At 46.5% G+C, this 20761-nt stretch overlaps 1 protein-coding gene across 1 annotated transcript; it reads right to left on the bottom strand.

The window, feature by feature from the left end:
* Window positions 1-2465: 2465 nt before the first annotated feature.
* HSPB6 (heat shock protein family B (small) member 6) lies at window positions 2466-6473 on the bottom strand. Its single transcript, XM_055000125.1, has 3 exons — window positions 6176-6473; window positions 4204-4326; window positions 2466-3029 (listed from the first exon to the last, which is right to left on the bottom strand). The coding sequence occupies exons 1-3, from the start codon at window positions 6383-6385 to the stop codon at window positions 2832-2834; spliced, it is 531 nt and encodes a 176-aa protein (XP_054856100.1). The 5' UTR covers window positions 6386-6473; the 3' UTR covers window positions 2466-2831.
* Between the last annotated feature and the right edge of the window lie 14288 nt (window positions 6474-20761).

The raw sequence follows: 20761 nt of genomic DNA, 5'->3' as shown, positions 1-20761 counted from the left end.
TGTATCTCAAACCAAACGCTGTGCCCATCCTATTGGGTTGGCCTCAGAACTGAGCCGAGTGCACATCCTCTGAACTTCTAGCAGTATTCTCTCCCTTGTGAAAAGGCGTAGCGAAACAATTGTGGTTAAAGCAGCCGGGATTTCAGATTTGGGAAGCCACTCCGCTCAAGACAAGCCTCTACAAACAGTCCACAGTTCATTCTGACAGCTGCCTGTACTGCAGTTACTTACAGGCATAAATGATGACGCCAACAAGCCCTATAAAAATCTTGCGATTGGCTGCCCAAGGGCCAGGTGTAGGAGCTGAGATTCTGCTACGCAGGCCTCCAACACAAAGCATGGTGAAGGAGCATCTGGGAGAACCAGGTTCAAATCCCCGCTCTGCCACAGAAGTTCACTGGGTGGCCTTAGCCCAGTTACCCACTCTTCAGCCTAACCTACCTCACAGGGTTGTTATGAAGATAAAATACAGGGGGAGAACCATGTTGTAAGCTGCCTTGGGGGTCCACTGGGGAGAAAAGCAGGCAAATCTCCCTTGTCACTTTCTACTTTACTTCTGAGAAGAGCTGCCAGGAACCTAGAGAGGAAAACAAAGTGCCCTGCCCCTTCAACAGAGGGTAGTACTTACCAGACGTTGTTTAGTTCAGCGTCATGGAAAAATTTCAGTTTCCTATTTCCACTCATTAAGCCCTCTATTAAAAGGGCATTTTTTCCTCCAGACTATTGGCAACCCTACCTGTCTCCCCAAGGACTGAAAAACCTTTTGTCCCAGCTTGTCTTTGGCAAACAGATTAGTGTATAAATTCTGGGATTGATTAGTGGTAGCTCTTTACAAGGGGCCTTTCCCCCCAAAAGGCAGGCTATGGTATTTTACAAGAAGTAATAAGCCTTGGGATTTGTACCTTGTGGTTGCTTCTTTTAAGTCATGGTGGGTGGGGGGATGTCTCAAAGAAAGGACAAATCCAGGCAGCCTCCAGTTTCTGCTTGGGCAGGCGGCCAGGCAGCTTGACTTCCCTTCTGCACTCAAGCTTATTACGTTTAGCACAGGCAAGCACCGACAATTTGGAGGATGTTTCTCTTTTAATGCCTTCTTAGGAGTTGCTTGCTGCTGAAGGTTATTTTTTTGTTCAGCTCCATGGAACATTCAGTCTTGGCCACTCTCAAATGGTGTTCTTTGTACCACATTTTTGTGTTCAGTATTGTTTCAAATAGACTGTAGGTGGAAGGCATCCAATGTCAGAATCTGTCATAAGACAGTGCAGTAAATTCTCCCATTAAAGAACCTCCCCAGCTCTGTGCTTAAGTTTATACCAGGCAAAGGCTTCGCCAAGCAAGCCCCAGAACTCTCTACTAAAAGGACCCTGCCCTGGGACAAATAAGATACAAATTCTACTCTGTATGTAAGCTGTTGCATCCCTATTAGATAACCTATGCAACTTGCATGTCTAACAAGAAAAGTCTGACCCACAATGGTCCTTGTGCCAAATATCCAGTAAGAACCTGACCAATTTCCAAAGAGTTAATGTAGAAAGAAAGTAGACATTCTCAGGGTAGTGTAGTGTAGCAGTTAGAGTATTGGATTAGGGCAACCGGTCTCCAAAGCCCCACTTGCCCTGAAACTTTTGAGCCTGTTCTCTCTCAGCTTAATTTACCTCACAGGGTGGCTGAGACTATGAAGTGAAGGGGAGAACCACGTATGAAAAGCAGTGCACCAAATAAGAGCTAAACTAGATCTCACTCTAGCTTAGCTGTTATTTAGGGTACCGCCTCTGTTCCAGACCCAAGAGTTGCACGGGACGAGGGGGAAGTCCCTATTAGCAACATCTGAAGTTGTTTTCAGGAGAGGATGGCTTTAGTTACTGTTTACCTGCCCGTGCGCATAGTTCAATGATATTCAGACACTAGTTAGGCCCAACGCTTCCCTATGTTTCCCTTTAGGGTTAGCCACATGGGAAAGTCAGTCCAGAGCCTCTGTACTAATAAGGCTCCTGGCCTTTAAAGTCAGTCTGACTAGTTTTGCCGCCTCTTAACTGCAAATGCAGTAATGTTATCAATGGGCCTCAAGTCCTAAGAAACTTTCTTTCTCTGCTGAAACATGCAATTACTTCTCTCCCGCAAAGCCCATCATTTTTTTTTGTATTACTGAGGTCTAGAGTGTGTAGATAAGCAAAGCAAGAGTCTCCCATGAATCCTGGCTCCCCGTTCTACACCTCCCTTAGAAGTCATTTTCTGCCTTGTTTCCCATGAGCATCTCAAGCATACGAGGTTTTCCAGCTGTGTAGATTCCTTCCATTCTCAACAAAGACCAAAGCTACTCAGAGGGAAACAGGAGGTTAGAAAACATTGTGACATTCAGTGTACTTAGACCGCCAGATAATGACTGAAGTTTAAGTATTCTTCCCGGCCTCCATCCCAGCTCTCACTCTCACACACTCTCACACAAAATCTTACAACATACAACCAAGGGGATTAACCTCAAGTTTATTATGAAGTATCCATATTAGTTTTGCAATGACAAGTAAATACAACTCAGTATCCATATTTATGGACGAGTTCAGCATGAACAGTGATACATGTTAAGCTGGCAGCAGAGGGCTACGCCGACCCAAGAAGAGACCCAATCCCAGCTTCTCGAGTACAACGAAAGTGCCCTTAAAGATAATCCTGGAGCAATCAAGTCTCTGCTGTCAGGCCTCCAGCAGGATAGAGAGAGCAAAACATGGCTTCCGTAAAGGCTTAGGCTGATTGGCAACTGTCAAGGGAGAGTCGGCCCAGAACACGGGCTTCAAAGGGGAATGAAAGCAAGCTTCCAGCCGAGGCAGGTAGCCCGATTACTTTCCAGTGACCGCTGGTTTCTCCTGGCGGCTGATGGGGATGTTGCGCTCTTGTGGAAGGGCGGCCTGGGCAACCGGAGCTGTGATGGAGAGTACCCCATCTGGAGAGAGGGCAGAAGTGATCGACGCTGGGTCCACCCCCTTGGGGATCATGTAGCGGCGGTGGAACTCCCGGGAGATGTAGCCGTGCTCATCCTGGAAGAAAGATCAGGCGAGTGACTTCACAGTATTCTGAATTAAGACGAGCTACACAAGAGAGCAATGCAAAGATATACACCCCTCTGTTCAAATAAAGAGATTAGATTTACTTGAGGGGAGACAGGTGCAGCCACAAGGGACATCCCACACGGTTCTTGATCACTATGCAGAATTACCCTCAACCGGCCCGATTTTTGAAGGATTCTCTTCCCACTAAGGGTGGGTTGTCAACAGCACGTTACACGAACATGACTCCTGCCTCAACACTGACCTAGGAGTTTGGTTTTGACGTGCCAAGGACCACCTTCCCTTTCTTGTATAAGAATCTGGGTACACGAAGGATATTTCAAGATCAGTCCTTGGCGAAACTAGTACCAGTACATCATTCCAAGGGGGAGGGGGGGTTCAGCCCCTTCTGTTCAGGAGGGTTGCAGGACAGGAATAGCATTCTAAGGGCTTCTTACAACCCAGTCCTGGGAATGTTTACATGGAAAAAAATCTATTCAATACAAAGTGGTAGATTCTAAGAAAGATTCCTGTGTGTGGAACAGTACTCTTGCAAATCAAGTGTTACAAATCATTCCTTGTGCCGATTGTATCCCCACCACTTTTTGCATGTGCAAGGTCTTCTGATACCATTTCAAAACCAGATTAAATGAGATCCCATAAACTTATATCTGTTGGACATTCCCTTGCTCCAGATGCACAGTATTGTTTCATTAAGAACTACAGCAATACCCTATTGTTGCCGCTGCTGTTGTGCTATTGCTTGCGCAAGCTGAATTGTGTTAAGTATATTTTCCTTTCCGCTCACACACTGCTGGATCCAAGCCAAACCCCTGAGGCTCTTTAAAGACTAACAAATTGACTGTTGCATAAACTTTGTAGAGGAGAGCAGAAATGTTATCTTAAGAGAAGTACGATGGATTGTAATATAAGGGCTCTCCTACCTGAATCAAAGAAGGGTAGGTGTGGTCCACTCCCTCCTGGTGATGGAGCAGTAAAACAAGGTTGGTGTTATACAATTACAGGATCCAGTAGGACTCGCTTCCAAATTACAGTTAAGACTACACTCATAACTTGTCCTTCTTGCCTGTAATCAATTTAAGAGTCTACACCACATTTTTAGGACAAGCCACCGAGCAAATCCTGTAGGAGAGGAGTTACATACCGGGCGTTCCTCATGTTTCGCGTGTACTTCAATGTGGTCGCCCACAACTTTCACACTGATCTCCTCTGGTGAGAAGTGCTTCACATCCAAGAGGACGGAGAACTTGTCTTTATCTATCTTCACCTGGAAGGAAATTTAAATTGGAGTGTTTCAGCTTATTTACTTTTCTCCCAAGACAGCCCTGTAAAGTTTGGCCCATGCAGTGGTCTAGCAAGATGCCCCCTTGTTGGCTTTCCTCCACTTCTACTAGGCACAAAGAGAATGTAAACGTTACCAGCTTGCTCTAACTGCTCTAACAACATAACAGAGCAACCCTGGTGAGGCCATTCAAGTATCGGACTAAAACCTGGAAGACTTGGGTTCAAATCCCCACTCTGCCATGGAACCTTGCTGGGTGGCTTTAGGCCACTCAATTTCTCTCATCCTAGCCTACCTCACAGGGTTGTAGTGAAGGTAAGGCAGAAGGGGAGAGAAACTATAAGCTCTTTGGGTCCCCAATGGGGAGAAAAGCAGGGTATAAATATATTTCAGCTATAGCCAGCGTGCTCTGTATTCCAAGACAACACTACACAAAAATAGTTTCAGTATTCGCAGGATCTGCAGCCTCTTTGGGCCCCCAAATTGCATGTGCAACGGTAGTGAGGTCTCAGAAGCCCTGTGAAGCAGGATTTAAAGGGACATGCATGTCATCCAGAGGAAGCTAAGCAAATCTGCCAGGAGTGTGCAAATTTGTCAAAGCGCACAGATTGTAGGGTGACTGAATCCAACTTCAGGTGTGGGTTTCTCCCTCTCCTTTTGCACACTAGGAGACAGAGTTCACAGCTCTGAAAAAAACTAAACTCTATAGAGATTTCCAAACCAGCACATGGCATTTTCCTTTAATCAATAATTTCAGAACAGGAAGCCATGCAATGCCTTTTATGAGGACCAAGCAAAGCGAGACAACACAGCGTGCAAGCTTTCGAGCTCTCCAGAACGCTTCATCTGCTTTGATGCTCTCTTTTCTCCCTGGTGCCAAAATCCTCAGCTTCCCCCACCCACATAGAATTTTCTAGCACTGGTCTATATTTAGAGCCAGAACAGAGACACAATATCCCTGCCAAGGAGAATGAGGAGGCACATTAGAAGAAAGCCACACCAGGAGAGACTTTCACATACTAGCTAATCTCAAAGCCATGGAAGCACACAGGCAGAAGCTAAGAGCTCTTCCTCAGGTTGGTTTCCATTAGCACGGTCACCATTTAGCTGAGTAAGCTGCCCCTCTGTTGTGTCCTTGCTCTTAAGAGAAGTAAACTTTGGATACGGTTCCTGCCGCTGAAGTCAACACACGGTGCCCACCCCAAATCTCCTGCAGCCAAGCGTGGGTTCAGAGGCAGTGCCATGCCTTTCCTTTTCCATGCAGAGCCAAGCCCCCTGGCATTGTCTCCCCTGGGGCAGGAGAAAGAATGTTACCATAATAGGTAGCAGCACGGCCTCTGACTGCTTGCTAAGCCCACTTCTGGCACCCTGTCCTGCCTCAGTCCTTCCACCAATCAGCCTTGCCACCTTCCAGCTTTTCGTCCCTTGTCATTACCCACCAGAGATGCACCACGCACTCCGTATCACATTAGGGACATTTTCCTGGAAAAATTGCTCCCCATAAACCCAGACTCCTGCTAGGGTCAGTGAGGGAGCAGACTCCTGCAAGAAATCCTCTGCACATGCTCTAAGGCTGTGTAAGTTGCTTACGGTTGCCAACCTCCAGATGATGGCTGGATATCACCTGGCACTAGAAAGCGGTTCTCCTAGAGAAATTAACTGCTTTGGAGGATGGGCTCTATAGCATTACACTCTTAGAGCCCTCTTCAAACCACAGCCTCGCCAGGCTCTCCCAGCCCCCCAAACTACAGAAATTTTCTGACCTGCAGCTGGCAACCTGATAGCAACTCTAGCCACCAAGCCAGCCCCGCTACGGCAAGGGGCACCTACTCACCTCCGAGAGACCCGTGTCCGGAAAATTAGGCATGGGCATGCCCGGCATGGGCATGCCCGGCGTGCGCATATAGTAGGGGCTGAGCGTGCCCGATAACAGGTCGGATTCCAGTAGCCCCTCACCAAACCTCTGGTCGAAGAGGCGAGAAGGGAAGAGCGCAGGGAAGCCGAAGGGCCGGCGCATCCAGGGGTGGTGGATGGCGATGTCCATGGCGCAAGCAGGCAGAGGCACTTTCGCTTTTTCTCGACCACCGATTGCAGATCCGGAGCGGTGGCGCACTCGCTCCGCGGCGGCTCTTTTATAGCCGTGCGGACCCGCCCCCTCGAAAGCGCTGGAAGGACTCCGAGGCTTCGGGATGGGGCGGGGCGGGGCCAGAGGGGGCGGGGCTTCTCCCTCCTCCCAGCCCTTTTCGCATCAATAAACGCACGTGGGCGCAATCCGAGGCGCGTCAGTCAAGAGCGAAAGGAAAGTGACGGAATGGGGTTGGTTATAACCTCTGGCTCGGTTTCAGTTCCAGAACTTACTTAAAGAAAGGAAAGGGCATCGGAGTTTTTCTGCCTTGCAATGTGTCCCATTTGCTATCAATAGGGTTGCCAACTCTGCGACAGGAAATTCCTGGAGATGGGGAGTCTGTTTGGAGGGTAAAGTTTGGGTAGACTCATGTTCAGAACAGGGGTCCTCACTCAGCATGATATAATGCCGTAAAGTAAAAGAGCCATTTCGTCAAGGGGGTCTGGAGATCCGTGGTAATGTTTATTTATTTATGTTACGTATAGTCCATCTTTCTCACCAAGACTCAAGGCGGTTTCCACAGCACAGTCAATTTCCAACACGTTCCAATAAACAATGTAATAGGGGATACAAATGCTAATTCGCAAAGATTTAAAACCGGCAGAAATCCAATATAGAGTGGAAGAAATGGTGGAACAGAGCATAGGTAATTCCAAGAACATGTTAAACAACATAGAAACTATCCTATAGCATTATATGCACAGCAACAGACAGTATATAGTAGTATAATCCAGGCCCTACCTGGAGGTTGGGAACCATAGCCCCAGCTCGCCTCCCTAACAGATGTGACCACGGCAGACTAAACTATTACTTACTATCCTAAACAAGAGTGAAACCCAGAAGGGTTTAATTGGCCAAGGACTGGGCTGTTAGGCTACAGCCTTAAAAACACTTTCTTAGAAATAAACTTCATTGAATAAAAGGAGACATTTCTGAGTAGACCAATTTAGGATTGTTCTCCATGTGGTCATAGATCCAGAGGAATTAGCCACGTAAGTCTGTAGTTGCAAAATAGTAAAGAGTCCAAGACCAACCAACTTTATTGTAGCATAAGCTTTCGAGAACCACAGAGCTGGTGTTCTCGAAAGCTTCTGCTACATTCTCATTCTCATTCATTATTGCAGCAAAAGCCAGTAAAACAAAACAAATCTGAGATAAAAGATAAGTTATCGCCTCAAAGCATAGCAATAAGATCAGAGCATTAGAAAAGAGAAGATTAATAAAATAACAATAGAGATAAAAAAGGGGGAAAGCAATTATTCCACATTTTCAGCTAAGAAGAGTCTGCATTTCCTAATGGCTAAGGAACAAAATTTGGCCACAGCATAAATCACTGAACACCTTCTAAAAGGAAATCTCGCAAGACTTCTGGTCTGAAATCAAGATAGGACTGCAAGGGATTGAATCTAATCAAGAGAGGCAGTATAAGGCAAGCCAGTCCCTCTTGATAAAATTCACAGAATAAGAGGATATGGGTAACCGATTCCACCATGTTGGTCATGCATGTAGCTTATGCTACAATAAAGTTGCTTAGTCTTAAAGGTGCTACTGGACTCTTTACTCTTTTCTCCACGTGGGTTTCCAGTTCCTAGTCCAATCACTACACCACACTCACATCCAGTGAGCTGAATGGCTTATTCTCTTGTTTACATGAGAACCAGTTTGGTGTAGTGGTTAAGAGTGCGGTTCTCTAATCTAGAGAACTGGGTTTGATTCCCCACTCCTCCACTTGAAGCCAGCTGGGTGACCTTGGGCTAGTCACAGCTCTCTGGAGCTCTCTCAGCCCCACCCACCTCACAGGGTGTTTTGTTGTGGGGATAATAATGACATACTTTGTAAACCGTAAAACTTTGTATTTTATTTTATTAGACTTTTAGTCTGCTCTCCCTGCAAGCGGGCTCAGAGCAGAGCACAACATAAGGATAAAAACAATAGTAGCAATGACAATTATATTAAACATCAACACAGTGCACAGTGCATATGTTTTGGGTTAGAATTTTTTAAAATGGCTTTATAAAGGGAGGGATAGTAGGTAGCCTTCCCTGTCTTTGTTTGCTTTGCTTTGCTTTTCATACAAGTGTGTGTACTGTGGAGCTCCATAAGCATAGAGAACAGATTTTAATTTGGTGCTGCTAAAAGCTGATGGGGGGGGGTTATCTGCTCAGGTTTCTAGGGATTTGAGGCCTGCTGTAGAAGTGTCATTTACTTCTATTAAACGATCGCTACTGTATAGATATTTAATTCCATCCCTCCTCCACTGAACTCAAAGCAACATATGTAGTTCTCTCATCCCTATTTCATTCTCACAAGAACCCTGTGAGGTAGGTTTGGTTGAGAAAGAATGACTGGTCAACACTGTGGCTTCACAGCAAAGTGGAAATTTGAACCCATCTCCTCTCATCCTGGTCCAGTCGCCGTACCACATTGGCTCATTGTGGGTGGTGTGTGTGTTTTAATGAGGGACCGCACAAATCTTCAGTGAATGGAAACTAAAGCCTGGAGACTCATGTTTAAAACAGGGGGCCCTGACCTGGTTGATCCTGTGGGCACTTTTAGATTTTTGAGCATAGGGATTGAGTGTCCGGATAAAATGGCTGCCTTGGGGGCTAGCGACAGTCACACAATGCTGGGAGGTCCCAAACCAAGGGCTGAATGCAGCCAACTGTTCCACCAACTGTGCAGTCCTAAGCAAATTTACACCCTTCTAAGCCCATTGACTTCAATGCACTTTAAAGGATGTATGTCTGCTTCGGATGACACTGTAAGTCTGATTTGCTTCCCTCTTTACAACAGCCCCCATTCTTTATGGCTTTTGTCCATGCAGGTACTGTGGCCCCCACCATAGTCTTTGCGGGCTGCCCTTTTTCACCAGCAGAAAAACTTATTGGATCCAGTCCCAAACATTCTTCTCTGATGGAGGCAGCTCTTTTTGCATGGGTGCTCCTTGCGGACAGAAATAAAAGCTTTTCTGAAAACTCTCCTACTCCCGGCAAAGTGGAGGAAAGCCACCACCGGTTCTTTGCTTTGAGGGAGAAGCAAATGGGTCCCAGGAAACACATCAGCGGGCACCGCAAGGGGGATAATTGATTTAAAGGGATAAAGAAAGCTGTCTCTGGGGCTACTGACCTGCCATGATTCACCCAGGTGTGAACCAGAACAGAGATTCACTGAATTGCTTCATCCTGTGAATACTTCGCAGTCTACATCCACCTTTGTGGAACACATTTCATCAGTCTTACCTGGGAATTTACAGTACCCTCCTATTAGAAGGCGTTAACTCCCTATTAGAAGGGGTTAACTCAGCTTAGGATGGGGCGAACAGTCAACTAGTTGTATTAGGATATCCTGAAACCATTTTTGGTGAGAAATGGACAACGAAACTCACAATTTATGATTTTTAAATGTTCTTATTGGCTTGCTTAGAGTATGATATGCCTGAAATTAGTTTTAAAGGAGTGGGGGGGACCCTAATTTACCAAGGCAGAGCACTAGAAGCAGTTTGCTGGCAACCCTATATTAAGCAATACAGAAGTCAGATGTTTATTGGGACATATTCTCAGTCCGTTCTTAATTAGGTACAAAACAATACTGTACACGGACTTCTTACTCACCTAGTCCAAAATATTGTTGCCTCAGGGCTGTGTAGGGAAGTTGCCAGCCAGGTTGGGCCAAACATCTGGAACCATCTCCACTGTGATGCTCGAGTAGGATCTAGGTGTGCCAGAGAATTGTGTCACTTGCAGTCAGACTACCCAATTAGGGAAAGGGTGTGGGAGCATGGCAAAGCATTTTCCCAATGACATCAAAAGGCTGGAATAATGTTCTCATCTCTGTTGAGCCTGAGGTGTGTTGCTGTTCCAGTTACCGGCTGAACAAACATTCTCCCTTCCCCAGAGGGGAAAAAACAGGAATCCGTCCCTTCCTGTCAACCCATTTCTTACTTTGTGCTCGCTGTTTTGGAAGAGCCTGTCCTCTGTTATGGCTGCCTACAGAAGGGACTGCAGGGAAATGTGTTTAATACAGAACTGAGAGGTGTATAATATCCATGATTTAAGTCTGTGGGTGTTTAGGAAAAGAGAATTTGGTCTTCTTGGAGAGTCATAAATAAAGCTGACATTACATACAAAAACACTGGATGCCCCAGTGCTGTCCTCCAAAGGGAACCCCCTAGGAAGTGCTGCCCCTTGGAACGTCTCAGCATGGGAAACAATGTGATAGAATGATGGAAACAGAATGAACACATGCTGAAATTATATTCTGGTTCTAATAACACACAGCCTAGCCCTCCTCCAGATGTGCAAAAAAACCAGCATAGGAGAGGTATTAAAAAAGTAACTTTCACTATCCAGTCTGAAGTGGCAACAGAAGAATCCTGCGTTTTGATTTTATGATATTTATATATATATATATATCAGTACTGGGTGATTTGGCAAAGGTCAGCAAAGCGGCCTTACATTCCAACCCAGTTCTAGGGCTGACAACGGTGGAGCTCAGCAGAAGCATGATACTGTTCTGTGGCCTGTGCATGTAGCAAGACCTTGCAGAGGACACAAATTATTTCCAAGGTTAGTGGAAAAGAAACTGAGAGCAATCATCTGAGCCAGGGAGGGTGGCGAGGAAAGCTGCAGATTAAAATCTGGGCTTGGCTGACACATGCAAAGTGATGCAAAGTGGAAAAAATAAGAGTGTCTTTTATTTATATCTCGTGAGCAAATGTCCATCATCGAGATAAGCATGCATGAACATGTATGAAGCTGCCTCATACTCGGGGCTTTTTTTCAGCGGGAATGTGGTGGAAGGAGTTCCGGCACCGCTTAAAAATGGTCACACGGCCGGTGGCCCCGCCCCCTGATCTCCACATAGAGGGGAGTTTAGATTGCCTTCCGCGCCGCTGGAGCAGCACAGAGGGTAATCTAAACTCTCCTCTGTCTGGAGACCAGGGGGCGGGGCCACCAGCCATGTGACCATGTGACCATTTTCGCTGAGGGCGATTTAAACTTTAAAAAACTCCCCCCTTATTCCAGCTGACCTAAAGTGACATCATTGCACGGTCTTGAGTTCCACCACCTCTTTTCCCAGAAAAAAAGCCCTGCTCATACTGAATCAGCGGCCCCTGGTCCATCAAGGTCAATATTGTCTACTGAGATTGGTAGCAGCTCTCTGGCTTCCAAACATAGGTCTTTCATATCACCTCCTACCTGATCCTTTTATCTGGGGATGCTGGGGATTGAACCTGGGACCTTCTGCATGCCAAGCAGATGCTGTACCGCTGAGCCACAGCCCCTCCTCAAGATGAGCATATGTGCATGGGAAAGGGTTGTTGTTGCTGGAAGTGGCATCTCTGCGTGTCAAAGAGATCTCTGCGGGCTGTATGCACAGACACACAATGCAACCCTCTATGGAATCCTGGCCAGAGAAAACAGGTCCTCCAGTACCAGCAAGGGAAGGCTCGTCTCCTCTCTGGCCCCAGCTGCAGTGGTTTAATCTTCCCCGCACTGGACTAAAAGGCCATCAATCATGATTTTGTTTTTTATTGTATTTTAAATTGTGGTTTTTTTATGATGTTGTGACCCGCCCTGAGCCCGCTTGCAGGGAGGGCGGGATATAAATCCAACAAAATAAATAATCATCTATTTGAGTGCAAGGGTGGCAGGTCACAGGGTGATGGAATCGATGGAACGGGCATTTACGTTGCTCCAAGTTTCCTGTGGGCTTCTCTGAATGAGAGTGCAGGATTCTCACAACAGCCCTGAGAGGCAGGTTAACCTGAGAGAAGGTGCCTGACCCCAACTCACCCAGTGTGGGGATTTTCACCTTGGCCTCACCTTGGCCTGACACTCCTAGAGCCAAGCGACAAGAACTTGGCACTTAGCTCTTAGCTACAACACTTCATTAGCATCCAAATGCAAACGTCAGTGTGAAGTGAATTGAAATGCACAGCTCCCCTCCTCATTCATGTTTGGACACAACTAGGCATGTCTAAATGTCCTTGTAAGGACCAGGCCTTGTACCACTTAATACAGAATGCTAAGTTTGAAACTAGGGTTGCCAGCCTCCAGGTGGTAGCTGGAGATCTCCCAGAATGAGAACTGATTTCCAGGCGACAAAGATCAGTTCCCCTGGAGAAAATGGTTGCTTTGGAGGGTGTGCTCTATGACAGTATATCCCACTGAGGCTCTTCCCCTCCCCACCCTTTCCAGGCTCTGCTCCCCAAATCTCCAGGAATTCTCCAAGCTGGACCTGGCAACCCTATTTGAAACTTTGGTTCAGGCCTTATGTCCTGCAGCTTTCTTACTAGGCCTGTTTTCTGGGAAAGTCTCAGGCTCTGTTAATTACCTGCACCTGGACTGCCTTCTTGAGAGCGCGACCTTGGAGAAGGCGAGAGCCTGGTGCCGATCTCAGCTATGGCAATACTCCCTATTCTTTCACAGGGCTGAAAGTAAGGGACCGAGCCCTGATTGGTTCTTTGAGTGGGCTGATGCCACTCCAGATTTCAAGAAGCCTCTTTGTCTTTAGGCAGTTCATCAGTCTTGCTAGATGTAGCCATTGCCAATTACCTGCAATGTGAAAGAGAGCTGCTTAGAGCTCTACGTCACCTCTAGGATGCCTAGAATAAGCTGGCACGGATGGACTTTGGTAAGATCAACCACCTTCGGAACCAACTGAAAGAATACTTAGATAGCCAGTAGTATTTTAGCTAGTTAGAGCATATTTACATCAGCAAGCTGTTATTTGTTTTCTGCCTTGCTTAAATGCTTAAGAGAGGTTTCTTCCTTGCACACGCTCCTATGTTCTAATTCCAATAATATATTTTACCAGCCTGTGTCCAGTGTTGCTTGCCGAAGAGGTACACACACTCAAAAGAACCCAGGAAGCCGGGGTGCTTCTAACAAACGACCAGAGCTCTTAGAGGCTCCTAGGGGACCTGAGTTACCAGGGGAGCCATCAGGGACAAAGGATGAGAGTCTCTGGGTCAATACAGCCCTTCAGAAATGGAAGTAGGAGTGGAGGCAAGGGTCTATTGGCAGTCAGACAGAAGGGCATTTGCATAGGTGCTCGCCAGCCCTAGTCAATGATAGTCTGGGAGCTCCAGGGAGAAAGGAACCACGTGGAATAGCAACATTGCTGTCTGTGCAGGCGCAGAGTGAAGAGCTGGTGCATTTCTGAACAGGCTGTCAGAGGGCTAAGCTGGGATGGGATGACTCAGACATCCTACCCCCACAACAGGCTGGGCTGCTAAAAAATGCCCTGGCTGCATGAAGCAAGATCAAGTGACCAAAGAATGGGAAAACAGTGGGAAGCCCACGCCACGGTAGAAAGCGGTCTCTGGAGGGGGAGGGGGGGGGGAGAATTTGCGGAGAGTAGCTGAGCCTAAATAACTACCTTTCTGATAACACCCAGAACTGAACAGGGTGTCACCTAAGTAATTATAAATACTGCATGGGGCAGAAAAGAGAGTAGGACCTTTTTGTCCTCTCCCAAAATGCTAGAATTTAGGGGGGCATCCGATGAAGATGATGGGCTGTAGATTCAGGGTGGGCAAAAGGTTTTAGTGTTTAAGACCGGCAGGACTCTAATCTGGAGAACCGGGTTTGATTCCCCACTCCTCCCCTTGAAGCCAGCTGGGTGACCTTGGGTCAGTCACAGCTCTCTCAGAGCTCTCTCAGCCCCACCCACCTCACAGGGTGATTGTTGTGGGGATAACCACAACATACTTTGTAAATGGCTCTGAGTGGGCGTTAAGTTTGTCCTGAAGGGCACTATATAAATTGAATGTTATTATTATTTCATATATATTCCACCTTTCTCTCCAATGGGGATTCAAAGTGGCTTACATTGTTCTCCTATCCTTACATCTGTCCTCACAACAACCTTGTGAGGTGAGTTAGGCTGACGGATTGTGAATGGCTCGAGGTCACCCAGCAGGCTCTCCCAGATCCTAGTTTGGCACTCTAACTGCTACACCATGCTGCCTAATTCTCTCTTTTCCTAACTCTTCTGCTACACCTATTTCAAGCACCCTTTCAACACAGTCAGGCAAACAAAGGAGTGTTAAAAGGTAGGTGCCCCCCCCCAGCATTCTTTAAATACATACTCAGACATGATGTCAATCCACATTAGCAACTGTTCTTAAGGAACTCAGGGGAGTTTGTGGCTCAGGCTAAAAGGGTGCGTTCTTGAGGATGCCAGCATAGAATACCAAAGCCACACTGAACAAGCTGGATGGAAGAGGTGGAAAATTAAAGCGTCCGGAACAACAAGAAGCCCAAAAGGGGAAGGCAAAGAATTCCCTCCATTTACTGCACACGCACACACAAAATGCAAAGGTTGCAGTTTTGCATCAGGCCAAACAAGATACCTTGTCCCAGCTTGGGTGACTTCCCATTCTATAAGAAGCATATTGAATGGAGCCAGAAAAAGGGTGATGGGGGGCATACATGGGCCCAACTTGGGGTGTTAGTGCCAGCAGCAGAGATAGTAAAACTGGGGAAGGAAAATAAAAGAAGGGGTGTGTGTTACATTGTGGCTGCTTCCGCACACGTTGGATAATCCACTTTCAATACTCTTTAGTGAACATTTGAAACTGATTTTCCATGTGTGGAACAAAAAATCCACTTCTAAAGGATTGCGAAAGTGCATTGAAAGTGCATTATTCAACGTGTGTGGAAATGGTCAGAGTGCCGTCAAGTCACTTCTGACCTATGGCGACCCTATGAATGAAAGACCTCCAAAACATCCTATCATTAACAGACTTGCTCAGATCCTGCAAACTGGAGGATGTGGCTTCTTTTATTGAGTCAAGCCATCTTGTTTTAGGTCTTCCTCTTTTCCTACTGCCTTCAATTTTTCCTAGCATTATTGACTTTTCCAGAGAATCTTGTCTTCTCATAATGATAACCTCGGTTTTGTCACTTTAGCTTCTAGGGAGAATTCAGGCTTGATTTGATCTAGTACCCACTTATTTGTTTTTGGCTGTCCATGGTATCCGCAGAACTCTCCTCCAGCACCACATTTCAAATGAATCAATTTTCTTCCTGCCAGCTTTCTACACTGTCCAACTTTCACATCCATGCATAGTAATGAGAAATATTATAGTTGGGATTATCTTGGTCTTGGTTCCCAATCCCAAAGAGCCGTCTTTATCTTTAAGGATCTTCTCCAGCTCCCTCACAGCTGTTCTTCCAAGTCTCAATCTTCTGATTTCTTCATTGCAGTCTCCCTTTTGGTTGATGATTGAGCCAAGGAATAGAAAATCTTGAACAATTTCAATTTCCTCATTGTCAACTTTAAAATTGTGTAATTCCTCAAGGTAGCAGTCCTGGAATCAATGTGTTGAAAGAGGGAAAAGCAGAATCCGCCATAATAATAGTAACATAATATTCAATTCATATACTGCCCTTCAGGAAACGTAACATCCACTCAGAGAGGTTTACAAAGTATGTTATCATTATTCCCACAACAATCACCCTGTGAGGTGGGTGGGGCTGAGAGAGCTCTGAGGGAGCTGTGGCTGACCCAAGGTCACCCAGCTGGCTTCAAGCAGAGGAGTGGAGAATCAAACCCTGTTTGGAGTCCTGCCAGTCTTTTTTTTTAAAGAATTTTTATTAGTTTTCTCATATAGGAATAGGGGAGGACAAGGGAAAAAGTAGGGACGGAATATCAAATATATATCATAGAGTCTGCTCGAGTTAGAATTCTACTTATCTATGTACTGCCACTCTTAACCACTACACAAAACTGTTCACACCCAGTGGGTTTCACATCTTGAACAGCCATACTGAATTCAACAGGTGCAGCTTTCCCTATCGCATCACCAGACAAGCCTCGCTGATTGATTTCAGCCTATCATGGAGCTGTTAAAAAGCACAGCGCTTCTGCCAAGGAAAAAATATGGTACCATTATTCATAACCAGTGTAGGTTGCCACTATAGTACTGTCCATTCCTTTCCATACCGCACTGGAGAGGGGAGAAATTTGCCCCAGTAGCCTAACCTGTACAGTAGGGCCAAATCAGGGCATAGACTAGGTGTTCCCAAACTTATTCAACTGCCTGTAGGCAGTTTGGAGAACAGGTGGTGGGCACCACAACAAAATAGGATCTACAGGGAAGAGAGGCCAGTCCCAAAATGGCTGTCTTGGGGCTGGGTTCAATTACAAAATTCTGGAAGCTCCCACGGACTTTGAGGAGGTTCCAAGCCAAGCTCCTTCCTCTGATAGAGACAACTGTTTCCAAATGGGTGATCCCTGCAGCCTCCAGGGGATCTTCTGAAACACTCCTGGCTCCAAAGGAGGTGGAGGAGAGCTAAGATTAGCTCCTTGCTTTGGGGAAGAAGCACATGGGAGCCAGTAAACATGTAGACAGGCGCCACGGGCACCATCATGTTGGGGATCTTCTCTGGGTCTGCAACACACTCTGCCTTCTAACCCAAATCACTTTGCCATATATTCAGACCCCAAGGTTCAAACATACAAGACGAATGCGTGCTCTCATCCTTGCTCCTAGCCCCAGCTGTCATCCAGAAGGTTTGCAGGACTTGGCATATAATTTGCTTGTGGGGGGGTGGGGGGCGGGTTGTGCACCATAAAAATAATCTTTTGCTACGTGAGTGGCTAGTTTCCAGAAAGTGACAGAGGAGTGTGTGTGTCTGTGTTGTTGTTTTTTTAAACCTTGGGACAGTAAGTGAAGGCAAGTAGGCTATTTAAAGATAGAAAAGTCAAGCTAATCATGACACCATTACCAGGACCCCCTATTCTGTAGGCTACTTAGAGTCAATTTGCCACTCCTCCAATGGCCCGGCTGGCGTGAATTGCAACTCCCTCCCAATCTTTACTGACTCAAACTACACAGGAGAAAGGGGTAAAACTGGGCATGGCTGCCTCGCATCCACAAAAATGCCTCTTCTGAGACACTTCTGAAGGGTATGAAGAGAATGAACTGCAGCCAACACGTTGGATTTCAATGATTCAAGGCAAGACAATAGGGCTCCCGGCTCCCAAGAAGGAACATTAGCTTCATTGTTTCCTCCAGTGTTTATCCCATCACCTGACAATTCAATTAGCTGACTCAAGGATAAAAAACACACACACCCTCTTCCAGGAAAGTTGCCATCTTCTTTACTTTTGGTCCTGCTCCTGTGCCTTTAATCCAACAAGCAAAAGTTAAAACATTTGCTGCATTACTTTATATCAGGAAATGTCTTATTTATTTAGATCCTGTTTGATTAGCCCAGCATGGTTCAATTCTGCATGTTTGGGCTCCTGGGAAGACCAGGAGGAATAAGTGCAGAAAGCCAAGCGGAATCAGTCTCACTGGAAAATGAAATAACAGTGGTTCCTGGAGAGAGAACCGTATACATTGCAAAGTTTTATTAAAGGTCACAAAAGGAAAGGCAGCTAAAATGTTCAGAAGAGGACATGGGAAGGCAATGCTAACATAAAATACCCCACAAGTTGCATAGACTGTGTGCCCAGAAGTCTGAAAACCCCAGCCTCGGGGTATCAATGTCTTTTTCAAAGTTGCTGCAGTCAATAGGACTTCACAGAGTTAAGTACTTCTAAACTCCATTCACACAAATGCAATCTAAAACCTACCCCGTTTTCTACACTTGTATGTATTAAAAAGAACTGGCTAGAAGCCTCAATCGAGAGTGCTGCAGCCCTGCAGAAAGCAGACAATGCTAGAGGGAAAAATGGGGGGTATGAAATGGAGGGATCCTAACCTGGACAGCCCCGGAAGCCAGATCTTGGAAGCTATGCAGGGTCAGCCTTGGTCAGTGATTGGATGGGAGACCTCCAAAGAAGAGCAGGGTTGCAGAAGCAGGCAATGGCAAACCACCTCTGTTAGTCTCTTGCCATGAAAACTCCACCAGGGGTTGCCATAAGTCAGCTATGACTTGACAGCACTTTCCTCCGCCACCATGAAATGGGGAGTAGGGAAGTATACACTGACTAGGGTACCATTTGGTTACTCAGGGTCCTTTTAAGTAAGCCTTTCCATAACTGCTGGAGAATGCTGGCATGCTGCAAAGGATTCTGAATTCTTTGGGGCATTCACGCTGTGCACGTTAACCTGTCTTAAACTGAATCTATCAATGAGTGATTCCGCACACGTTGGATAATGCACTTCCAATCCTCTTTATAGATCATTTGGAACGGTAACGATTGATAAAGTGCATTGAAAGTGCATTATCCAACGTGTGCGGAATCAGCCAAGGTCTATTCTTGACAGACAGTGGCTTTGTAGGGTCTCAAATCAACTCCTACGTGATTCTTTCAGCAGTGGACTGAACCGAGGACTTTTCGCATGCAAAGCAGATGCTGAACCACTGAGCCATGCCTCCACATGAGACACTGGCCAGGCATGTTAAAACTCTGTCGTCTCATCACATGTACCAAGAACATCGTGTTGAACACAGGAAAGCTTTCGCTCCCTTAAAGACTGAACATGTATTGTTATACCAAGAAGCTAGATGTTTCAAAGTGGTCACTCAAATGGTGGTGGAAAGTGCTATCAAGTCATAGCTCACTTACGGTGACCCCTGCTGGAGTTTTCAAGGCAAGAGGCTAACTGAGGAGTTTTTCCATTGCCTGCCTCTGCATAGCGACCCTGGTCTTCTTTGGAGGTCTCCCATAGATGTGTACTTTTATGAAGCGCAGCCCCAAAGGCCACGTGCTACAAGAGATCAAGACAGGTTAAAGTCACGTTCATGGGCATGCATACAAAGACAGAAGACAAGATCTAGATCTGTGGTGCCTTCAGTTATGCGCACTTCCACTCCGCACATTGTTTTGCTGGCCACATCTTACCTTCCCTCCTATAACTCTGAAGGAGGATGCAGAATTTGGAAGGCATTTTTATACAGGTAATAGGGCTAAATTCCTGACCTGGATAGCCCAGGTGAGCCCGATCTCGTCAGATCTCAGAAACTAAGCAGGGTCGGCCTTGATTAGTAATTGGATGGGAGACCTCCAAGGAAGGCCGGGGTTACAGAGGCAGGCAATGGCAAACCACCTCTATTAGTCTCTTGCCATGAAAATCCCACCAGGGGTCACCATAAGTCAGCTATGACTTCAGGGCACTCTCCACCACCAATAGGGCTATATTATAACAAAACAGTTCAGGAAGGTGCTTCTATAAAGGCAACAGGACTGAGAACTATACCAGTGTGTATAGTACGTCTTCTCCATTTGCTGTATCTATTATCCTACTTCCACTGCTTTCAGATCCCCACCCTGCAATGGAGGCTTGCTGGGTGGCCTTGGGCCAACTACTTTGATTTTATAGACCAGCACAGCATGTGTAGACTCAGGGCAGGGCCTATTAACTTCACGATCAAAGGAAAACGAGCACAAACCTGTGCGTGGCCGTCATTCAGGGGGGAAGAGGGGGCCGGGTGCGGCTCTAAAATATTGTCTTCGCTCAAACCCCTCAGAGCTGTTGACCTGGCAACACTACACAGCGTTGGAGGCTTCCACCCTGATGGTAACAATTCAAAGCCAAACCTGATTCGTGAGCAACTAAATGCAATGCCCATCCTGGGGAAAGGGGTGGGGGGAGGCATAAGGACCTCTCCAATTGGCAGGCCTCTTTCCCCCTAGCATGCCATCACAAAAGATCTTCTTCCTCTGCTAAGAAGTCAGCTTCAGCCTAAGAGATCCCACTTATAAATACCCTCTTGTCCTGCGCCAGCTAAATACTAGTTTGCCATTCCTCTCATCCCATGCAACATTCAGAGCTACTGCTGCTTTAAATAGCTCTGTACAACTCAAATATTTTGGTACCTTGGCCATCAGTTTTGGCCCGGAGAGAGCTCTTTCCCAGAATGTTGCTCCAAGGTGGGAACAGCAGTTCCAGCCCGCCTGTTTGGTAAACTGCTGGCACTTTGTGCAATTCACCCACACACCGCATGCACTTTTCGGAAGCTAGATTGCTGTGCGTCACAAGAGCGTGGCCTGCCTCATGGGCGAAGAGGAAAACCAAGACAGAAGGAATGAAAACCAAGCAGTGAAACAGCAGCAACCTGCAGAGATCGTCCCCCAAAATGCTTCTGCAGTGTTTTGGCAAAGGAGCACCGGATGGGCAGATCCCAGCTCTGCCCACCACTCTCAGCACTTATGGTAACACCCGTTTCCTCAAATAGGCAAGGCCAGTTTTTTAAAGTTCTAGAATGTTCTGGAATTTTCACCACCCTTGTGCAAAGCCCCAGAAGTGTGCCTGTGTAGAGTCCAGGTGTGGAACTCTCCTCCCACTCCTGCCCACCTTTCTCCCAAGTACCACACTGTGAGCAAACCAGA

Source organism: Eublepharis macularius, chromosome 15, assembly GCF_028583425.1.
Source record: "Eublepharis macularius isolate TG4126 chromosome 15, MPM_Emac_v1.0, whole genome shotgun sequence".
NCBI classification, from domain to species: Eukaryota; Metazoa; Chordata; class Lepidosauria; order Squamata; family Eublepharidae; genus Eublepharis; species Eublepharis macularius.
Note: the sequence above shows the minus strand (reverse complement) of the source record. Positions and strands in the feature narration are given on the sequence as shown.

What these genes read in the sequence shown, in the direction of transcription:
- HSPB6 (XM_055000125.1), bottom strand. Translation starts at nt 6,385, where the DNA reads ATGGACATCGCCATCCACCACCCCTGGATGCGCCGGCCCTTCGGCTTC. An exon ending in CGGACACGGGTCTCTCGGAG is followed by an intron (nt 4,327 to 6,175) that starts GTGAGTAGGTGC and finishes ATTTCCTTCCAG; the next exon opens with GTGAAGATAGATAAAGACAA. An exon ending in CGAAACATGAGGAACGCCCG is followed by an intron (nt 3,030 to 4,203) that starts GTATGTAACTCC and finishes TCTTTCTTCCAG; the next exon opens with GATGAGCACGGCTACATCTC.